The sequence below is a fragment of the Priapulus caudatus genome, unplaced genomic scaffold, assembly GCF_000485595.1.
Source record: "Priapulus caudatus unplaced genomic scaffold, Priapulus_caudatus-5.0.1 Scaffold107, whole genome shotgun sequence".
In the NCBI taxonomy this organism is placed as follows: domain Eukaryota; kingdom Metazoa; phylum Priapulida; class Priapulimorpha; order Priapulimorphida; family Priapulidae; genus Priapulus; species Priapulus caudatus.
Window position 1 is genome coordinate 361,475 of NW_014577168.1, and position 18,981 is coordinate 380,455.

The 18,981-nt window shown below is 42.1% G+C and overlaps 2 protein-coding genes across 2 annotated transcripts in view; both read right to left on the reverse strand.

The window, feature by feature from the left end:
* LOC106805253 overlaps positions 1-11,887 on the reverse strand; it is a gene marked incomplete in the record, with an annotated part of 34,950 nt that extends 23,063 nt beyond the window's left edge. The window contains 4 exon segments of the mRNA XM_014806782.1: positions 535-769; positions 1,081-1,229; positions 1,536-1,683; positions 11,821-11,887. Coding sequence (XP_014662268.1) covers positions 535-769; positions 1,081-1,229; positions 1,536-1,683; positions 11,821-11,849 — 561 coding nt within the window.
* Positions 11,888-15,817: 3,930 nt separating this feature from the next.
* Positions 15,818-18,981, reverse strand: part of LOC106805254 (vacuolar protein sorting-associated protein 13C-like) — a 15,725-nt gene continuing 12,561 nt past the window's right edge. The window contains exons 10-11 of the mRNA XM_014806783.1: positions 17,195-17,324; positions 15,818-16,970 (exon numbers count right to left, since the gene is read on the reverse strand). Of these exons, the coding sequence (XP_014662269.1) occupies positions 16,726-16,970; positions 17,195-17,324 (375 nt within the window). The 3' untranslated portion in view covers positions 15,818-16,725. The remainder of the gene's footprint in view (positions 16,971-17,194; positions 17,325-18,981) is intronic.

An 18,981-nucleotide genomic window follows, 5' to 3' on the forward strand; every position in this document is an offset into this window, starting at 1 on the left:
CCCGATTTGTCATTTTTGTGAGACCAACGATTAGACACGGATAAAGTTTAATGATTAAGGCAAGACTTGAGCTCAAGTTTATCGAGGTAAACACAATAAATCATAGGTAGACTAAGGCTACTAAATGTTGAATTTTGCCGGTTTCAGTCTGTCTCACTCCGTTTGATACACTCCTGATAATATCACATTTATATTTTATATATATTTATACAGTCGCACGGTTGACTAAACGTGGTGCGAAACCGCATGCGAGTAGAAATAACATGCAAAAATGCACATCGGTGCACGTGCGATGTTTCGCCGTGGGAGCGGATCGGTCGAGAGAGAAACGCAGGGAAAAAAATATAATTTATTTTTCGGGGGCTACTTTTCAAGCTCGCGTGCATAAAAATAGCACTCTAAAATTTGGTTTGCATTGAACTCTATGCAAATTTACGTGGGCTCTTTTTGGCATTTCCGGGGCTCTTTTTGGCATTTCGGGAGCTAAATCGCCCCGAGCCCTCGTGTATTTTTTTCACTGGAGAAACGCGTCACCTTCTTCACTTCGACGGCGTCATGCGTCTCGATGCGCAGTGGCTGGCTGTAGTCCGTGCGCGGCTGCTCAACGGACAGCCGCGGTCGCTTGTACTCCGGCTGGCTCGGCGTGTACATGTGACCGCTCGCACCGCTACTCTCCTGCTGCTGCTGTTGCTGCTGCTGTTGTTGCTGCTGCTGATGTTGCTGCTGCGGTTGCTGATCGTAGTGGCCTCCGTACCGGTACAGCGCGTCCCTGTTATCGCAGGGAAGATGGAAAGCTTGGATTAGTCGTGTAATGACAGTTGCGATTGGATGAAATGAACTTGGCATGACTAGAAATAGCTTGAGCTTCATGAAATCAAATTTTAGGTAAGAAAAAATCAATTAGAATGACCTGGAATATGACTTCAAAGTTATGAATACAAACATGGTACTCATTTCACTTTGGGTTAACAAAGAGTCGAGCTATCTCAGCCCAAAAGCGATGCACCGACTATTCAAACGCAACAATTAAATCACTGTCAGTGTAACGGCAAGCGGGAAGTGATCGAGATTGCAGCATACCTGTCGGCACTTGCTGCTGCCTGGCTCTGGTGGTGATACTGCTCAGGCAACATCGTAAGCCTCTGTCTGCGGTGCAGTTGCATGAACTGCGGTGGTGTAGGATCGCCCCGCGTATCTTCGCGGCCACCACCCTCCGCTCTCCGGTCTCCCTGCTAACAGAAAGGGTAACGTGTGCAGACAACAACGTTCCCGAGAGAATGGTTACATCGCGTAAGATGTAAGCTGGCATGCATAAGATGGATAGCTGTAATTTATAAGATCACAGCTGTAATATTCAAGACACGAGTTAACATACGTTAAATGCAACCTCGAATGTGTGGGAAGTATCCGGATATATACCATAAAACAACATTTCTGATCATTAGATTTGGCAGTGAATGAACCGTTTCAAACAACAATTTATGTATTGCACATCTCTGAAACTGTGCAATAGTTAGTACATGATCGAAATATACCTGATACATATCACTGCTAGGAAAGCCATGTCCTGAATAAGCCATCATCTGTCTAGTCCAAAGCGGGGCCGCCCTGGTCGAGATTGGCAGTAAAGTAGCATGTTTACTGTACATCGACCCATCTTTACCCGACTCGCCACCTGGTGGCCTAGAATAAAACACAGATGGCTCAAAATACAACTTGTGATTTTTCCGAGGCTGCTTCTTCGGAGTCTGTTCATGTCTGTGATCAACATCTACACACAAACACACATACATGTACAAGTAATTACAACATGGATTGGAAATCATATCGACAATTTTGCACAATGGAAAAACTTTTAGTGTCAGGTACTTATACTCCTCATACTAATTTAAATGTGTTTTTATAAAACATCATCTGGCCTAATGAAATCAACTAGTTACAAATTGCAATGCATTCACATTAAAAGCCACTTGACATGCTCTAACTAACTATTATAGAATTAATTATTATTCAATGTGCACAATTCTATGCATGCAGGGCACGAAATTCAGATTTTTTGCACCGACCGGCCCAGAGGGCTGGTAACCCAGTAATTTTTACCAGCCCTCACCATAATTTACCAGCCCTCACAAATTTGTTTGTAAAATCAATGTCATGTTTCACACTTGCATTCTCGATTTAAAATTTGTAAAATGTTGATAAGTTATGGCGTGATATCCTTCAAGTAAAACAGCAATGTAAGCTATTTGCTATAAATAATGTAGGCTATAAATAAAAATGTGGATACTCACTAACACGGCTGAAACCACAGGCTCGGAGGGCATGCCGGTGGGCCGGTACTAATTTTTCGCCTTGCTAGGGGGTCATTAGTGCTATTTATAGATGCACAGTGTTGATATACTATTGAGATTCATACGGATTATCTAACAAACTTTTGCCATGTATCATTGTATGTAAACCCAGCACTGAATAAACAATATCTACCTATTACTTAAGCTTGGCCTAGGCCTAGTTATCACGACGTCTGCAAATTCACGGATATGCATAATGCAACTTAGCTATAATCAGGGATGAGATTAGATAATTTAATTTTCAGCTGACATTTTAATTAGCAAACAGAGGAGCGAGCAATGCGAGGACCGTAGGTCATTTTTTTAAAAGAATGGTGCAATTTGGTGCATTCTAAGCTATTCTGAACAAATTATAGGAGACTCTTGAATCACCTTTTCAAGTTGTCAAAAGGAACAAACGAACTATAATAGCAAATTGGGGGGGAGGGGGCTGAAAATAGGGCAAGTTTTGTTATTAAATGTCTAGACATAATGATATTTTTATGTTTCCACCCGTCGCTTGCATTGTTTTACTCAGACATAAGCTGCCTTGCTGCGACCAGATTTGAATGAAAAAAACACAATGCGAATTGAACAATCAGTGCATAGTCATGGGCACAGAACATGCACGCAGCAACATGTAAACCCGGCCCCAGGCCAGGCATCGTCGTTACGTGATCAGCTACCTCAAATGTTTGCCCCTCTACTGCAGCTGTGAACGAGGATTTCCTTTTCTGGTACGCAAAAACAGATACACTGTATACTTCGCTGTCAGCCTACTGTCTAGCACTCTACAGTCTACAGTCAGGTGCTATTGAGGGTATATAATTTAAATTGTTACATTGTTACCCCTTCCGCATTTTCTCAACGAATTTAGAACGTTTCAGAAAATCGACCCCTGGGACTGTAAAATCCGCGGATTTCCGCGGATCCGCGGAAGAATCTCATCCCTGTATAATCAGCGAGGAACTTGTGAAGTAAACATGATCATTTGATGATATAATAATTACTATGCGTAATGGCAACTTCTCACTCAAGTCACGGGACATTGAACAGAGGGCCACCTAGTCCGAGCCGATATGGTGGTCCGTTCCAGTAATGGGGTCAGCGGCCGCGTCTATCTCAATCACGGAAAGCCACCTCCAGTTTGGAGGTGGCACTTATAAGTAATATATCGGCCGCGATATATACAATCCTATTGCGTAGAACTTACTTTAATCTGAACTTGAATCATTTATCTACGTGCATGCACGCTATGATGACCTGGTAGCGGCCACAACATAAGAATATATCAAGTTGTTTACCTAATGGTAAATATAAACATCCAAAGAAAATGTTCTGTCTTCATTCACATTTGTCAACCAATGAAAATCACTTCCGGTTACTTCGGCTATTCCCGATGTTCAACAGGAAACATGGTATGGTCACATGGTCGCGTGCCATCTATTATTATTTTGAATTATTATTCCCGGAGTGAACCGCGAGGCTACCGGAAGTGAATTTCATTGGTCGATCGAAAATCTGTCAAATATGGCCAAAATATCGAAGTTACTCTGACTAGGATGAATTATTGCATGAAAACAAAGGTCTGAAACGGAAATAAAGTCTCGAAAGCGATAATTGACAAACAGAAGGTCTGTACTTTGATATTTTGGGTCGGATATACCCCCGTCACGCCCTCAGTGCTACTAGATTCAACCTATCAATGCCCGCAACAAAACTTGCAAACAATTTTTTAGCAAGGGTGACTGCAGACGATAAACCCGCACCCTCAGATTAGCAAAGCGGAGTTTACGTCTGCATTTGCGGACTAGGGCCCACCTGGAGTTAAGAAGCGAATTTACACACACTGCCTGTCGCTGTGAAACAAAGGCTATGTCAGTTAACCTTATTAATATTGTAATAGAGGGCAACGACCTGTAACTGCAGAGAAAACCATGATTAGTGATTTTACAAAGAGGTTGCTGGGCAACTGACAGATGTTTAGCAAGTAAAACTTAAATGTTATTGCCATATTGGTGCTGGTTAATTGTTTTTTAATTGAATGAAAGGCATAGGCCTAGTTATCAGACAGTAATTAATAATGGTAGACTCTGCGATTTCAGCACAGGAAATCACTAAAAGACTATTAACAAGTTACAATTAAAGTCAGAGACAGTAGATAAGTTTGCTGGCTAAAGAGTAAAAGGAGCAGAGAACGCCCACAGTCGCAGTTTTGCATACGTAGACCTAGGACGCGTCTAGTTTTTTCCAACTGCGTGAATATTCTCGTTTATTTTTATTTTGCTAATCCATGTGCAGCCGTCACATTTTTAATTCGTTAGCATAACTATTAGTTAATTCTCCTCCTCAAAATGACACATAACCTTTACGCTAAGTATTTTAATTCAGATTATACAGGTTACCTCATCATTTGGTACCCTCTTTTAAGATGACATTTGTAAAAATGCAACAATTTCTCTCTCGCGCATTTTTGTCCATTGCCAACAGCGTTTTTGGGTGCCATCTCTATCGTAAATTCTGTATTATTTAAGCGTTCATCAATTTTTTACCTCTGCTCGAGGAAGCTGTAATAATTGATGTCTAATTCGTAATTGTACTATTTCAAAAATGAAGTTAATTTAGAAGAGAAAGTAGAATTGTGGTGGGGTAATATAATTAAGCTATAAAATTGTTTTGTTCTGTTCTCAATCTCATTGGCATTAGAAAGAGAAGATAAACGCCTATAATTTGCGTGTGACATAATTACTATAATTAAGTCTATTCGTTATTATGCTAAATTTTAATAGCTATATGAACAATAAAAACCGGCAAAGAATACGTTTAAGTGTTACAAAATAATTGTTTTATTTGAATATAAAAAATCGCTTGTGTAGACATAGGTTCTCATTGAGTATAATTATTATGTGCATAATCTCTTATATAAAGGGCGAGCCTGTTTTGTGTCTGTCCTTCTGACTATCTTTCTCCACGCCCGTAAGAGGCTCACGCCGCCTAACACCATATATATTTCTTATACGCATGTCCAGCGATGGCTAAAGGCAAGGTCAAAAAAAAAAAAATACACAAAATAAAAAAAAAGTTAAAATTAAATTAAAGAAATGAATATATTAAAATAATAATTAGTAGAATTAAATAAAAGGAAATAAGAGTAGAGTTATTTATAAAAAAAACTAATAAATTTAAGAATATAAGGGAAATGAGTAACAAAAAAGGAAGAAATAAAAATGAAGCGAGAGATTGGGTAAAATTATCTGCTTATATAAAGTGGCGAGCCTGTTTTTTTGTGTCTGTCCTTCTGACTATCTTTTTCCCCCCCGTAAGAGTCACACCCCAATCTCTTATATAAAGGCGAGGCCTGTTTTTGTGTCTGTCCTTCTGCACTATCTTTGCCCCCCCGTAAGAGCTCACCCCCAAGCACGCATATATATTGCTTAAATCAGCGATGTCGCGAATGCCTAATAGCAAGTTCCAAAAAAAAACAAATACACAAAATAAAAAAGTTTAAAATTACAATAAAAAGTATTTATTATTTTAAAGAAATGTCCGCGAGGTGCGCATATATTCGCTCTCTGCTTATATGGTCAATGCTGTCCTTCTGACTATCTCCGCTGCCACCCGCCCGTAAGAAGCTCACAGCGCCCAAATCATATATATTCTTATCAGCATGCTCCGCGATGCCAAAAAACAAGGTCCGCAAAAAAAAAAAAATAGCAAAAATAAAAGTATTAAAATTTACAAATTAAAATTATTTATTATTTTAAGAAAATGTCCCGCGAGGTGGCGGGCTTATATATGCTCCTGCTAAAAATTCATTCGCATACACGTCCATCCATACCATACGGCATCCGACTTGATTTGCCATTTGAATTTGGCATTTTGACCGCTATTTCTGCTGTTCGACTATTTTTGTAGTTCTATTAGCCTTAGAAGTTACAGTTAAGTTTGTTAATAATCTATACCGTTAGAAGTAAGTTAAGTTGTTTAGTTACTATTACCGGCTTAGTTTAGGCCTTCGAAGGAGAGACAAAAGCGTCGTACACGGACTACTGATACTGCTGAAAGGTCTATTGTCGGCTATTTTTGTTAGTTCTATTACCTTAGAAGTTAAGTTAAGTTTGTTAGTTCTATTACCTTAGAAGTTAAAGTATAAGTTTGTTAGTTTCTAATTACCTTAGAAGTTAAGTTAAAGGTTTGTTAGTTCTTTACTTAGATTGTTAGTTTAATATTACCTTAGAAAGTTAAGTTAATGTTTGTTAGTTCTATTACCTTAGTTACGGCTTCGAAAGGAGAGACAAAAAGCGTCGTTACAGCGACTAGCTGCTAAAAGGTATAAATGCTCCATGCTGGGCTGTATTTTTTTCGCGCAGCGCACTCTGGGATTCGTATTTTCGAGTTTTTCGTATTTATCTCCCTACAATAAATCGCCGGATCTATCTGTCTGTCTGTCTTCTTGAGACAGTATAGAGGTCACCCGTGAGGTATATTCTCAATCAGCATTACAGTGATTATTATTCAGTGATGATTATTACAGTGAATATTACTCCACTGTTAAAGTGAGAAAAATAAATTTGGAGTTTTTGGTCATTATTGAATATTTTAATTCTATGTTAAGCAACAAATCTTTCAAATCATTCATGTATTTTTCTAAAATTAGCAGTGAAACACACTTTTTTTGTGCTAAATCACAATGCTCAGAATGCACCCAGAGCCCACCATTTACCTTGTAGATTTCAAAATTTTCACGGGGAGGGCATGCCCCAGAAGCCCGCTAGGGTGGCTTCGCTCCGGGGCTCGCCCTAATGCACCAAAGCCGCGGCAGCTATTTTATTGCTTCGACGCCTTTGGATGCGAGCGATGCATTTTAGGCCAAAAACAATTTGCACAAAAACGCCAAATTAAGGGCAAAAAAACAAACAACAGATTTCGGTCTTCATAGCGTTTACACACCCATGTCGTGAGTTTGGTTAGGGTTAGGGTTAGGGTTTTTAAACCTGGGGTTGTCAAATAGGATTTGGCCCAGATTTCCCCCCAAAAAATACTAGCGCAGCAGAAAAGTGAACAATAACAGCAATCCTAGCGCTCGACTATACACTGCAGCAGAAAAGTCAAGACGAATCCTAGAACAGCAATCCTATAGCGCTCAACTATAGTCAGGCTCAAAATCAGGCAATCGCATGAAATGCCGAAACGCAAGCAATAGCACAAAACGTATGAAATAGCAGAAAAGCAGTAACCCCTAAAAAATCCCGGGCATCGCCGGGTAGCCCAGCTAGTTATATATAAATAGTTGCAGCGTGAAAACATCTACAATACGATTAGAATACAATATTACAAAACACCTACCCACACGCCCAAGCAAATGCATGCAACCACGCATGCATGCACACATCTTTTGCAATTGATTGTATTATTAATGCTCAAGGGGTCGTTGTTGTATCAGGTACTACAGATATGTATACCCCCCCCCCCTATTTAACACTAACCCTAACCATAAACATACCCTCATATAAAAATATAAACATAATACTAAACAACATAAAACTTACTCGGGTACATATCTGTAGTATCTGATACGACAACGACCCCATCTGCATTATTAACCTAGTTGTATAACCTAGTTAATTCAAATACACGATTGGAGTTAGCTATATAGTATATAGTATACATTTCAGTTAGATTTTCTCAGTTCTGAGTTGAGAAGTTTTCCCCAGACTGCACTAAAAGGATGCACGTATTTGGTGCTGTCACCACGGTTATCCACCAGTGGTTGACCTTCATTCGCCCAGTGGAAGATACTTCCTTCCAAGTTGTACACATCAATCATTTCTCCAAATTCTGCATCTGAAAGAAAGCAAATGCCAATTTTGTCAAAAGATGTGTATACAGACGTGCACATTGTGACGTTACAATGTATTTATCATTTATCTATTAATCATTTGCTAAATTTTGCTCCCTACCTGTCGTCTTCAATTCGTTAATTTGTTGTGCCATTACCGAAGAGCGGTAACCAATAGAACAATAGCACACAATTGTGATATGCTCTTTTTTCTCTGCAAACATAATAAAGAACCAGTCAAATTTAACAGAAGCATCAGTAATAGCTACACGTTCAGCAAGAGCATAGCAGTTGTTCAAAACTGTGCAAGAATATAGTGTTGACAACAAATTCTGTATGCTGTCAGTAGTGTCTGGTGGCATTTCCCTATAGCGTCTACCAAGCTTTATAATAGCAGTACCCCGTCTTTCAGCAATGTAACCCGAACTTGGCATCAATGAATTATCATTTTCAATATTAGTTAGCTAGATTTTTAAATAAGAAATGAAACTGATTAGCAATCCTGAGCTATATATATATCTATCTATATATATGCATGGCGCGACAAAACCACTTTCCCGCTTGCCCGGGGCAACCAAAATTCGCCCCCGGGCAAGTAGCTTGAAATTGCACGTGCCCGTATGGGCAAGCAAGTTTTTTTTATTAAATGTCTAGACATAATGATATTTTTCTTCTGTTTCCACCCGTCCCTTGCATTGTTTTGCACAGATATAAGCTGCCTTGCTACGACGAGATTTGAATGAAAAAAACACAATGCGAATGAATCAATCGGTGGATACAGTGATGTACACAACATGCACACAGCAACATGTAAACCCGGCCCCCAGGCTAGGCATGGTCATTACGTGATCAGCTACCTCAAATGTTTGCCCCTCCACTGCAACTGAACGAGGATTTTCTTTGCTGAAGTACACAAAAACAGATACACTGTATACTGTGCTGTCAGTCTATTATATATGCATGTATGCACCGCTATATTCTCTGCGCTTACGATCCAGCCCCAAAATAAACGCGAACATATTTTATTAATGTATTGTGATAGTGTGGTGGGATTTTGATAATAAACTGACACTTGAAAAATTTTAAAATTAAAACAAACTGCGTGCTGTGTCCCAACATGAATATATTTTGTATACAAACTCGTATCAGCTGTTCAACTTTCTACCATGCCGTTAAGTGAAACGCTGGATGTTGACTAGTTGGACCTTCATTTACGTTATTTACCATTTAAATTCATATAAAAAAAAATTCTTCTTTCTTTATGTTTTTCGGGCAAGTGACTTTTGCCTCCGGGCAACCAGTTTCATAACACTGTAGTTTTTCGTAGCACCCTGATATGTATGTATCAGAAGTAGATAATAGAGAAGGAGTGTGACTTAAATAAACAAAAGAAATTCGTCATTTACTAGCCTTAGAATACCTACGATTTACTACGCGTGACTCAACCAACTTCAGCTCAAATCGTACACAGTACATTTACCTAGCAATGTGCGAAATCGTTTCCTCGTATACACCCGCAATCCGGAGATACAGACTAAAATGTACGACACAATTTTTCATTATGTTGCCAGCAAACTGAATGTGTAAACCGCCCAACTCAAAACAAAAGGCAGCTACTACTGACTCGTGCGCCCTCGGCGATGCGGTGTGGCTCGCTGAGCTAATCTTTGACCTATTTACAGCTGCCTTTTGCTTCGAGTTAGGCGGTTTACACATTCAGTTTACTGGCAACATAATGGAAAATCGTGTCGTACGTTTTAGTCTGTATCTCCGGATTGCGGGTGTATAAGAGGAAACGATTTTGCACGATGCTAGGCGAATGTACTGTGTACGATTTGAGCTCAAGTTGGTTGAGTTACGCATAGTAAATCGTAGATATTCTAAGGCTAATAAATGACGAATTTCCCTTGTTTATTGAAGTATCTACTCCTGGTATGTATACGTCTGGCTTCTTCATTGAATATCTGTTGCCATAGCAGATCCTTTGCAGTAGAAGGCTTTACATGTATAGCTCCAGGCAAATGGCTAATTTCAAATTCCTCCCGTTCACGAACATCCTGTGAATAAGAAAATTGTTAATTAAGTTAGAAACGCACAATAATGCCAGCGACGGTACAGTGAATTTAATTACAAAATGATTTTCTGCGACGAGGCAATGAACACTGGTGGTGCTGGTATCAGACTGAACCTGTGGCAGCGCAAAGGAATATACATACATGTGTACGGTTAGAGATAAGCTCTACCAGCTAGCTGTGGGACTGAACTCAACAGTGTATTTAGGTTTACTACCTAGAGAGAACAGTATACAATATACATACAGTACATGATTCTATACCATATCTAGCACTACAGGCTGCAGCCTTCATATCACAGGCACTTGAAACGTCTCAATAAAAAAAAAAGTATATAAACACGAAATGTATTTACTACCAGTCTTAATGTTTCTCTACTCTTTCGCCTATTATTGCCGATAACTTCCTGTAAATGCCGTTCAAATGCTCCTCTGCAACACACAACTACACCGCACGCACGCACGCACGCCGCTGTGCACAAACAACACATAATAATGTCTGTTTGATATCTAATATCTGAGACAGGGGTCTAAAAACAAACTCCACGAAAACTGGGCGCAATCCAACCGACATTTCGGCATCGACGGCTAGAGGCCATCTCCAAACGGCCCATATTAATTTTTGGCGGTGGCGCGCCTTACGGGTAACACGTAGTAGATCCTACAAGAAACCCTAAGAAATGCTGTCACGCAGCGACCACGCGCTCTCTCATTCGCCGCTACGTGATGACGTGGGCTACTGCCGAATATAGCGTCACGTCTATCACAGAGGTTTTAACGAAGACGCGTACGGCGCTCCACGTGGGCTGGCGCGGTCTAGATGCTATCTCCAAAACAATATTTTGGGTCGGATATACCCCCGTCACGCCCTCAGTGCTACTAGATTCACCTATCCAATGCCCGCAACAAAAATTGCAACAATTTTTACAAGGGTGACTGCAGACGATAAACCCGCACCCTCAGATTAGCAAAGCGGAGTTTACGTCTGCATTTGCGGACTAAGGGCCACCTGGGAGTTAAGAAGCGAATTTACACACACTGCTCTGTCGCTGTGAACAAAGGCTATGTCAGTTAACTTATTAATATTGTAATAGAGGCAACGACCTGTAACTGCAGAGAAACCATGATTAGTGATTTTCACAAAGAGGTTGCTGCAACTGACAGTGTTACAGTAAAACTTAAATGTTATTGCCATATTGGTGCTGGTTCAATTGTTTTTTAATTGAATGAAAGGCATAGGCCTAGTTATCAGACAGTAATTAATAATGGTAGACTTGCGATTTCACACAGGAAATCACTAAAAGACTATTAACAAGTTTACATTAAAGTCAGAAGACAGTAGATAGTTTGCTGCTAAAGAGTAAAGGAGGCAGAGAACGCCCACAGTCGCAGTTTTGCATACGTAGACCTAGGACCGTCTAGTTTTTTCAACTGCGTGAATATTCTCGTTTATTTTATTTTGCTATCCATGGTGCACGTCACATTTTTAATTCGTTACATAACTATTAGTGATTCTCCTCCTCACAAATGACACATAATTCTTTACGCTAAGTATTTAATCAGATTATACAGGACGTTACCTCTCATTTGGACCTCTTTTAGATGACATTTGTAAAATCAACAATTTCTCTCCGCCATTTTTGTCACTTTGCCAACAGCGTTTTTGGTGCCATCTATCGTAAATTACTGTACTTATTTCAATCGTCATCATTTTTACCTCTGCTCGAGGAGCTGTAATAATGATGTCTAATTCAGTAATTGTACTATTTCAAAAATGAAGTTAATTTGAAGAGAAAGTAGATTGTGGTGGGGGTAAATATAATTAAGTATAATAAATTTTTTGTTCTGTTCTCAATCTCATTGCCATTAGAAAGAGAGATAAACGCCTATAATTTGCGTGTGACATAATTACTATAATTAGTCTATTCGTATTATGCATAAATTTTATACTATATGAACAATAAAAACCGCAAAGAATACTTTTAAGTGGTTACAAAATAATTGTTTTTATTTGAATATAAAAAATCCTTGGTGTAGACATAGGTTCTCATGAGTATATATTATGTGCATAATCTCTTATATAAAGGGCGAGCCTGTTTTTGTGTCTGTCAGCAGGTGACATTTACAAATCAAACACCTACTACACCTACTGGAAGTGTACTGGCACTGGTTGTTACTGACGTTTTTGTTGAGTTTCAATACAAATTTTGTTCTAGAGGAAGGAACTTGTTAGAAGGAAGGAAGTTAGAGGAAGGAACTTGTGTTGTTAAAGGTTCTTGTTAGGGAAGTTACCGATGTTCAGTTGTATATTCACCTTCGCCCGCTTGCATAAAGGCTGTCGTCGCGATCGGTTACCCGGTGTATATACAGTACACTACCGGGAGTAGGGATAGTAGCTAGTCATTTTTTTATAAATGACCCCCAATGGCATTTTTAAGCTTATTCGATAGCCCCAGTCACAAAAAACAGAGATCCGTTTACAGAATTAAAAAAATCCACTCCTGTGACGAGTTACGGGCTTTTTTGTGACAACATTTTGACCCATTTTTGGGAAGGGGAGCAAAATGGGAGCAAAATGGTACATTTTTGGAGCATTTTTACCAATTTTCGTGACTTAATTAGTTATATCTTATACATTTCTTAACCAATTACCCTGGTATTAATATGAGGTAAGTTCCCACAAAAGGTAAGTGATAGCCGTAATTTGACCTCTCAGTGACCCCACTGTGATGACCTGTGACGTCATCAAATTGACCTCACCAGGTAAAAATTCAGGTAAATCTCATTTTACACCCTATGTTTGCTCTTATTTCAGTTTTAATTGCACTATATCATTAGTTAGCTATATTTACAAGAATGCTACCAATGCATACTTGTGCTGTTATTTTCAGTTTAGTTGTTATTGTTGCCATGGAAACAGATCAGAAAGTGGAAGCTCCCCCCTTTTCAAAAATCCTGGATCCGCCCCTGCCTAAGCCAGCTTACTACATACTAGTGTGCATGGATAGGGCGCGGACACGTCAGCGACGTGTAGCTATAAAGGGAATAATGTAGGTAGGACTGACGCTAAGCGTTTAAGCCGAAGAGGCGAGAGAAAAGGCGAGCTTGCACGAAGGAAGCCATCTTTCTTGCATGCTCTTTCTCTCTCACGCACGCACGCATGCCCATGTGCTGGCTCACTCCCTCTTTCTCGCTAACCATAATTTGATGGATCATACGTGCTGCACATAACTCTCAGTGTAGCTGCCAGGGTCTATGTCCCCCAGGGTACTGCCGGAACGTACCCTGGTAACTATCTAATATGGTTAGGGTTAGGGAGTAGGCGTAGGCAACTCCCTAAACTCATTAGTGGAGTAGGCGAGGTACGGTCCGGCATATTAGATAGTACCACGATACGTTCCGGTATACCGGACCGTACCAAGGGTACGTTCCGGCAGTACCCTGGGGGACATAGACCCTGGCAGCCTCAATGTGACTTTCCGTGTGTTAGTGTTTCGATAGTGTTGCTTCATTCAATCAGCCGCTCATCAACTTACTTGATGTACTTCTATGCATTTACATAATTACGCAAGTAATTAACGCCAGCCACCGTCGTTCTCATGTAAGCGAATTTCTACCAGTTGGTTGGAATGTCCCCTATTACCAGAGCCCTGTAGACACGGAGGCTTTGAGGTTTTTGACCACCGTGCAAGGTCCTGTGTGCTGCAGTGGTTACGTCAAGTGTAGTGTACGTAGTGTGGTATTACCAGAGCCCTGTAGACCTGGAGGCCTTGAGGTTTCCAACCATTATGCAAGGTCCTGTGTGCTGCAGTACGGCTAGGTCGAGTGTAGTGTAGTGTGGTATTACCAGAGCCCTGTAGACCTGGAGGCCTTGAGGTTTTGCAACCACCGTGCAAGGTGCTGCAGTGGCCAGGTCAAGTGTAGTGCAGTGACCCGAGAAGAAGAAGACCGGTTGGTTAGGCATTTCACAGAAAATGTGTAAACCCAAAATAATCCCGAACGAAGAAAATTTGCTAAAAACAATGATCAACAACGAAATTACGTGCACGAACATTTTAATGGTTCATTATGCTTATGTAGTGCCAACTCCATTATAATTCTAATGTAGCATTTACTTGTCGAACTACGGGAGAGGGGGTAAATTACGTAGCCTTTTAATTAGAAGATAGAAGCTAGCATGCAGCCATGGCTGTTTACAATAAACAGTTTGCGCCAAGGGTTCGCCCTAGCACATCTAATAAAATAGACCACCACTGCCTTGGTTACTTTTACACGCAAATATATACACATTGGGATGCTGTAATTTGATTCAGTTTAGTAGGCATTTTTTTCTCTGAAGATTTGATTGGGAGAAAATGCGGCCAAAATGTTTAGCCATTATGAAACGGTATCATAGAAAACATTTAATACTGAATTTCATGAAACATCAAATGAAGAGAATTATTGAGTGTGTACAACTTATGATACCAAATGGACTGAAATCACACCAAATATTTTTACAAGCATTGCATAACAAAACAAAAAAGATCTCTTCGCAACAAGACGTACTGCGAAATACACAACAGCGGAAGAAAACTACCCACACAAAACTATAATAATATATCTAATTTTTCAATGTCATCATCAAATATGGGATGGATACAAAACACAACAGCACAAAAATCATACGACCGGGTTCTTATTTTGACTTAGGCAGGAACTATTTTCCAGAGTATTTCATTCGAGTTTTACACACAATTTTACGCTACATCACAATAAGCCTGCACAGAAAAGAACGCAATTACTGTGGTCTATTATAGCTGGTTATACCATAATATTATACACAGTGGAGTATTGTGCATATGATTCCAAAATAACAGTACGAACAAGTAATCAGATTTTTTAAGCATGTGCATTATCGGACGTGTGCCACTGATATGTTGATTTTATATGTACATCAGAATAAAACTCGGCAAGTATTAGAAACTTAATCTCAGTTGATTGTTTTTTGTTTTTCCCTCCATTGCACGAGTTTGGAACGACAGCGTAACACAACTGTCCCCACCTTATCAGACCTTGTCAACATCAGAGTGAGATAAAATCCTGAACGCATCTACCGTACGAGTATCGATAAATTCATGACGAAACAAGGTGGAATAGTAGCATGGAATTCACAGTGTTGAGAAAATGATACTAGTTTACTATTTACTCTAGTGTACAGACACAAAGCAACACGTCGGTATACGCACCCACTAAAACAGTTAGTTACTTATTACTTAGTAAACCAGATCGATCTTAGCATCATCTAATTTGCATACGTGTCAGCCATTTTTCAATTTTATCAATGCAAGCCAGTTGTTTGGTTAAGGGTGGTCAAGCACATTGATGCACACATACACGCACACACACACACGTTACAAGCATCCAGTATAGATGAACCTCACGTTACCTAGCTCTATTATATGACGAGCGCTCAGCTAGAGCGTAGTTAATCGAGCTTAAGCCCGGCGCACATGCGAGTAATTTTACTCAAGTAAAATGATGCATGCGTCAATATACTCACGTGTGCAGCGGATTTTCGTTGAGCATTTTCAACGGTGGTTTTTCGTTGAGTATTTTGACGCATGCGTCATTTTACTTGAGTAAAATTACTCGCGTGTGCGCCGGGCTTTAGCATTGACGTTAGTTCTTCAACAGACTTCTAATGCATTTTACATAAAGAGAGGCCTCTAACGGCTCATCTCACTGCAGCATGAAATGATTACGCACCATATCTCCACATTACCGCAACCTAACCAGCAACCCATGCAATTACCGCTCGCGTAGCACCCGAGGAAGCAAATTGAGTGTGCGTGCGTCCGCCTACGACAGGGAAACCACCTCTCTCGCGCAGCGTCGACGCGCCACGCAGCGACTTGCCCCGTACAGATGCCAAATTTGATACCACATCAAACTAGTCTGGGCCTGACACGAGCTAAATTTTTGCAGTGTGTACACGCTATCCCATGCTAAATATGCAGCACTGGGCAAGACTAAATTAACCCCGCAAATGGAGGTGGGCCAGGCCCGCTTAGTAGTTAGTCCATACTTAGTTGGCCCATGCTAAACTGTGAGTGGTACGCAATCCAGTGCCAGGCCCGCACTAAATTTCGCAATACGCATGCGCACAGCTTTATTTCGGTCACATAAAAGTACAGTAGCTGTCTGCTGAGTGACAAAACAAACTGAGCATGCGCAGTCAACCCATGCAAAATTAGCACGGTTCAACATTTTGTGTCTGTAGGCTGCGAATATATCGCACGCCTGGCACAGGCCTAGCCCGGACTAGTTCGATGTGGGATCAAATTTTGCAGTCTGTACGGGGTAAATGCGACTGCCGCGGCTACGACAGGGAAACCACCTCGCTCACGCAGCTACTGCCCTGCTGTGGCCTACGACCAGGCAGATACTGACCCTGCCACGGCTACGACCGGGCAGCTACTCGCGTGCGCTCATACGAAGCCGAGCTACTGCGACTGCTGGGCCTTCCACGCTGCGTACGACTCGGCGAGGTGGCGCGTGATCCACTCGGCGGACGCGTGGTCGGGCGCGCTGACCGACTTGCCGGCCATGCCGCTGCCAAACAGCCCGAGCTTCTTCTTCTTCGGCTCCTTCAAGATGACCTTGATCGTGTGGTCGTGGCAGGTGGGCGCCTCCTTCAGTTCCTCCCACGTGTACGTCCAGTCGCTCACCCACTGCCCGAACAGCTCGCCTTCACAGAAAAAAAAACCATGGAAGAAACAAGTCTAGATTTTAGTCTTACATATAATTTTAATATTAAGTTGGTGAATTTTAATCTTACCTTTAATTTTATTTGTAATTTTTATTTTTTTTTAAATTTTAGTCAAACAGACTTTTTCCTGACACAATATATACACAAGGTACGAAAATTTTTACCGTGTTTCGTAACTTGGCAACTAGGCACCGCATACGTACCTTTGTTCACCATGACAACTCGCTTGTCGGTGACGAGCAGGATGTACTTGAGTTCCTTGAGGTCGAGCACCAGGTGCGACACGTATGTGTCCGTCTTTGCAAACTTGCCCTTGCTGACGTCCTGCAGTATCTGGTTGCCCTCGGCCTCACGCAGCTGGTAGGGCCGGATAACGCCGTCTGCGTGGATCATCCGCGGCGGCCGCTGTCGCCTCACCTACACGCACACACCAGGGAGAAAAATAACTTCTTTCACAGGAGCTCTTTTTTTCAAGTCTGTGGGAAAAATAGCTCTCGGCAAACATTTTACGGAGCCTATTTTGAGCGCCTCACGGGAGCGATTTCGGAGGTTTCAAGAGCGAATCGCTCATCGCTCCGTGTATTTTCTACCCTGACACACCACGGGTGTTAACGAAAACCATGGGTTGAGATCATCAGATGCAAATTCACTTTTTTTAATTATAAAATGTTAATTTTAATGTTAAATTCTAAAAAAAAACATTTTCCGAATTTTTCTCAAGACGGAAATCTGTCTACAGACGAACAATTAACAACAATGTACACCTGCAACAACGCGCGAGACATGGAGAAACGACGTGAAGCGATAAAAACTAGGGGAAAAAACACGTTGCGGACGGACAACGGACATGTTGGCGATTCCCACCAGCAGCGAAGCTTTCGAAGAAGCTGAATGTTAGAGGTTCCTTCCCCCTGCTGCACGCCGTCACTGTAAGGCTCTTTACACCAAGAGAGGGAGAGCAGAGACACCGGAGAAGAGCTTCACCTCCTTCCGACATGTCCGCATCGCCGTATTGCGATGCTCTCCAGCGAACGTTGGCTCCGCAAAGTCGACGACGCCGCTCGTTGGCCGCGCAACGCCGCCGATCAGGACCCTTCCGGCGGCCCTTGAGAAATGCCGGCGGCCGCCTCCTGCTTGCGCGCCCTTCTACCGCTTCAGCACGACGCCTGCTCACTGCCGTCCCACACGCCCATACGAGCCCCTTGCTCGCCGCTGCGCAGCCCGGACTCTCAGTTCGCCGGGCCGCTTGTTCAGCTGTCGCGCGCTTGCGCTGGTAGTCGTCGTCGAGCGTGCCGCGCGGCGAGGCCGCTTGCCCGAGCGCGCCCGGATGCGCCCGACCGCGCCGCCGCGCCGCCGACGACGCCGCCGTAAGAATAGAGCGCATGCGCAGCTCCGAGCGCTCGAGTCCCTCGGTCGAACTCCCGGGCCCTGCACGACGCCCTGTCATCGGCCTCGTAGAACGAGGTCCGGTTGTACGCCGTCCTGAGCCCAGAGCTGATGAGGCCGAACGGGTTCAGGCCAGCCGATCGCACCGAGCACGACACCTGCTGCCGCCCGCTGCCCGGACCGTAGCTGCCCATCGTCGCCTCCGCCTGAACCAGCTCACCTGCTGTAGCTAGAACGCGCTCTCGCGCTTCGAAGTACGCCAGCTTGAAGACGACGTCCTGCGATCTCGGTGACCGCTTCACGCCCGACGCTCTTGAGGAGGAGGCCACGACCAGGTTGGCGTGCAGTGGCGGCCGCCGGGCGAGCACGTGGCAAGGCTGGCCGCCGTACGGTTGCCGCCCTGAGAGAACTCTATCGTTGGCACCTTAAAAATATAAATGACATTATATACGTATAGTAAATAAATATGTACATATAAATAAGTGCTATGTTGGTAATTATAATATAATATGTGCGTAGAAATGCTTACCTTATCATGATGCTTTTTTTCTAACATCATGTTTTAGCGATATGGCGTCCTGAGTGGTTGGTTCACGTACTCTCT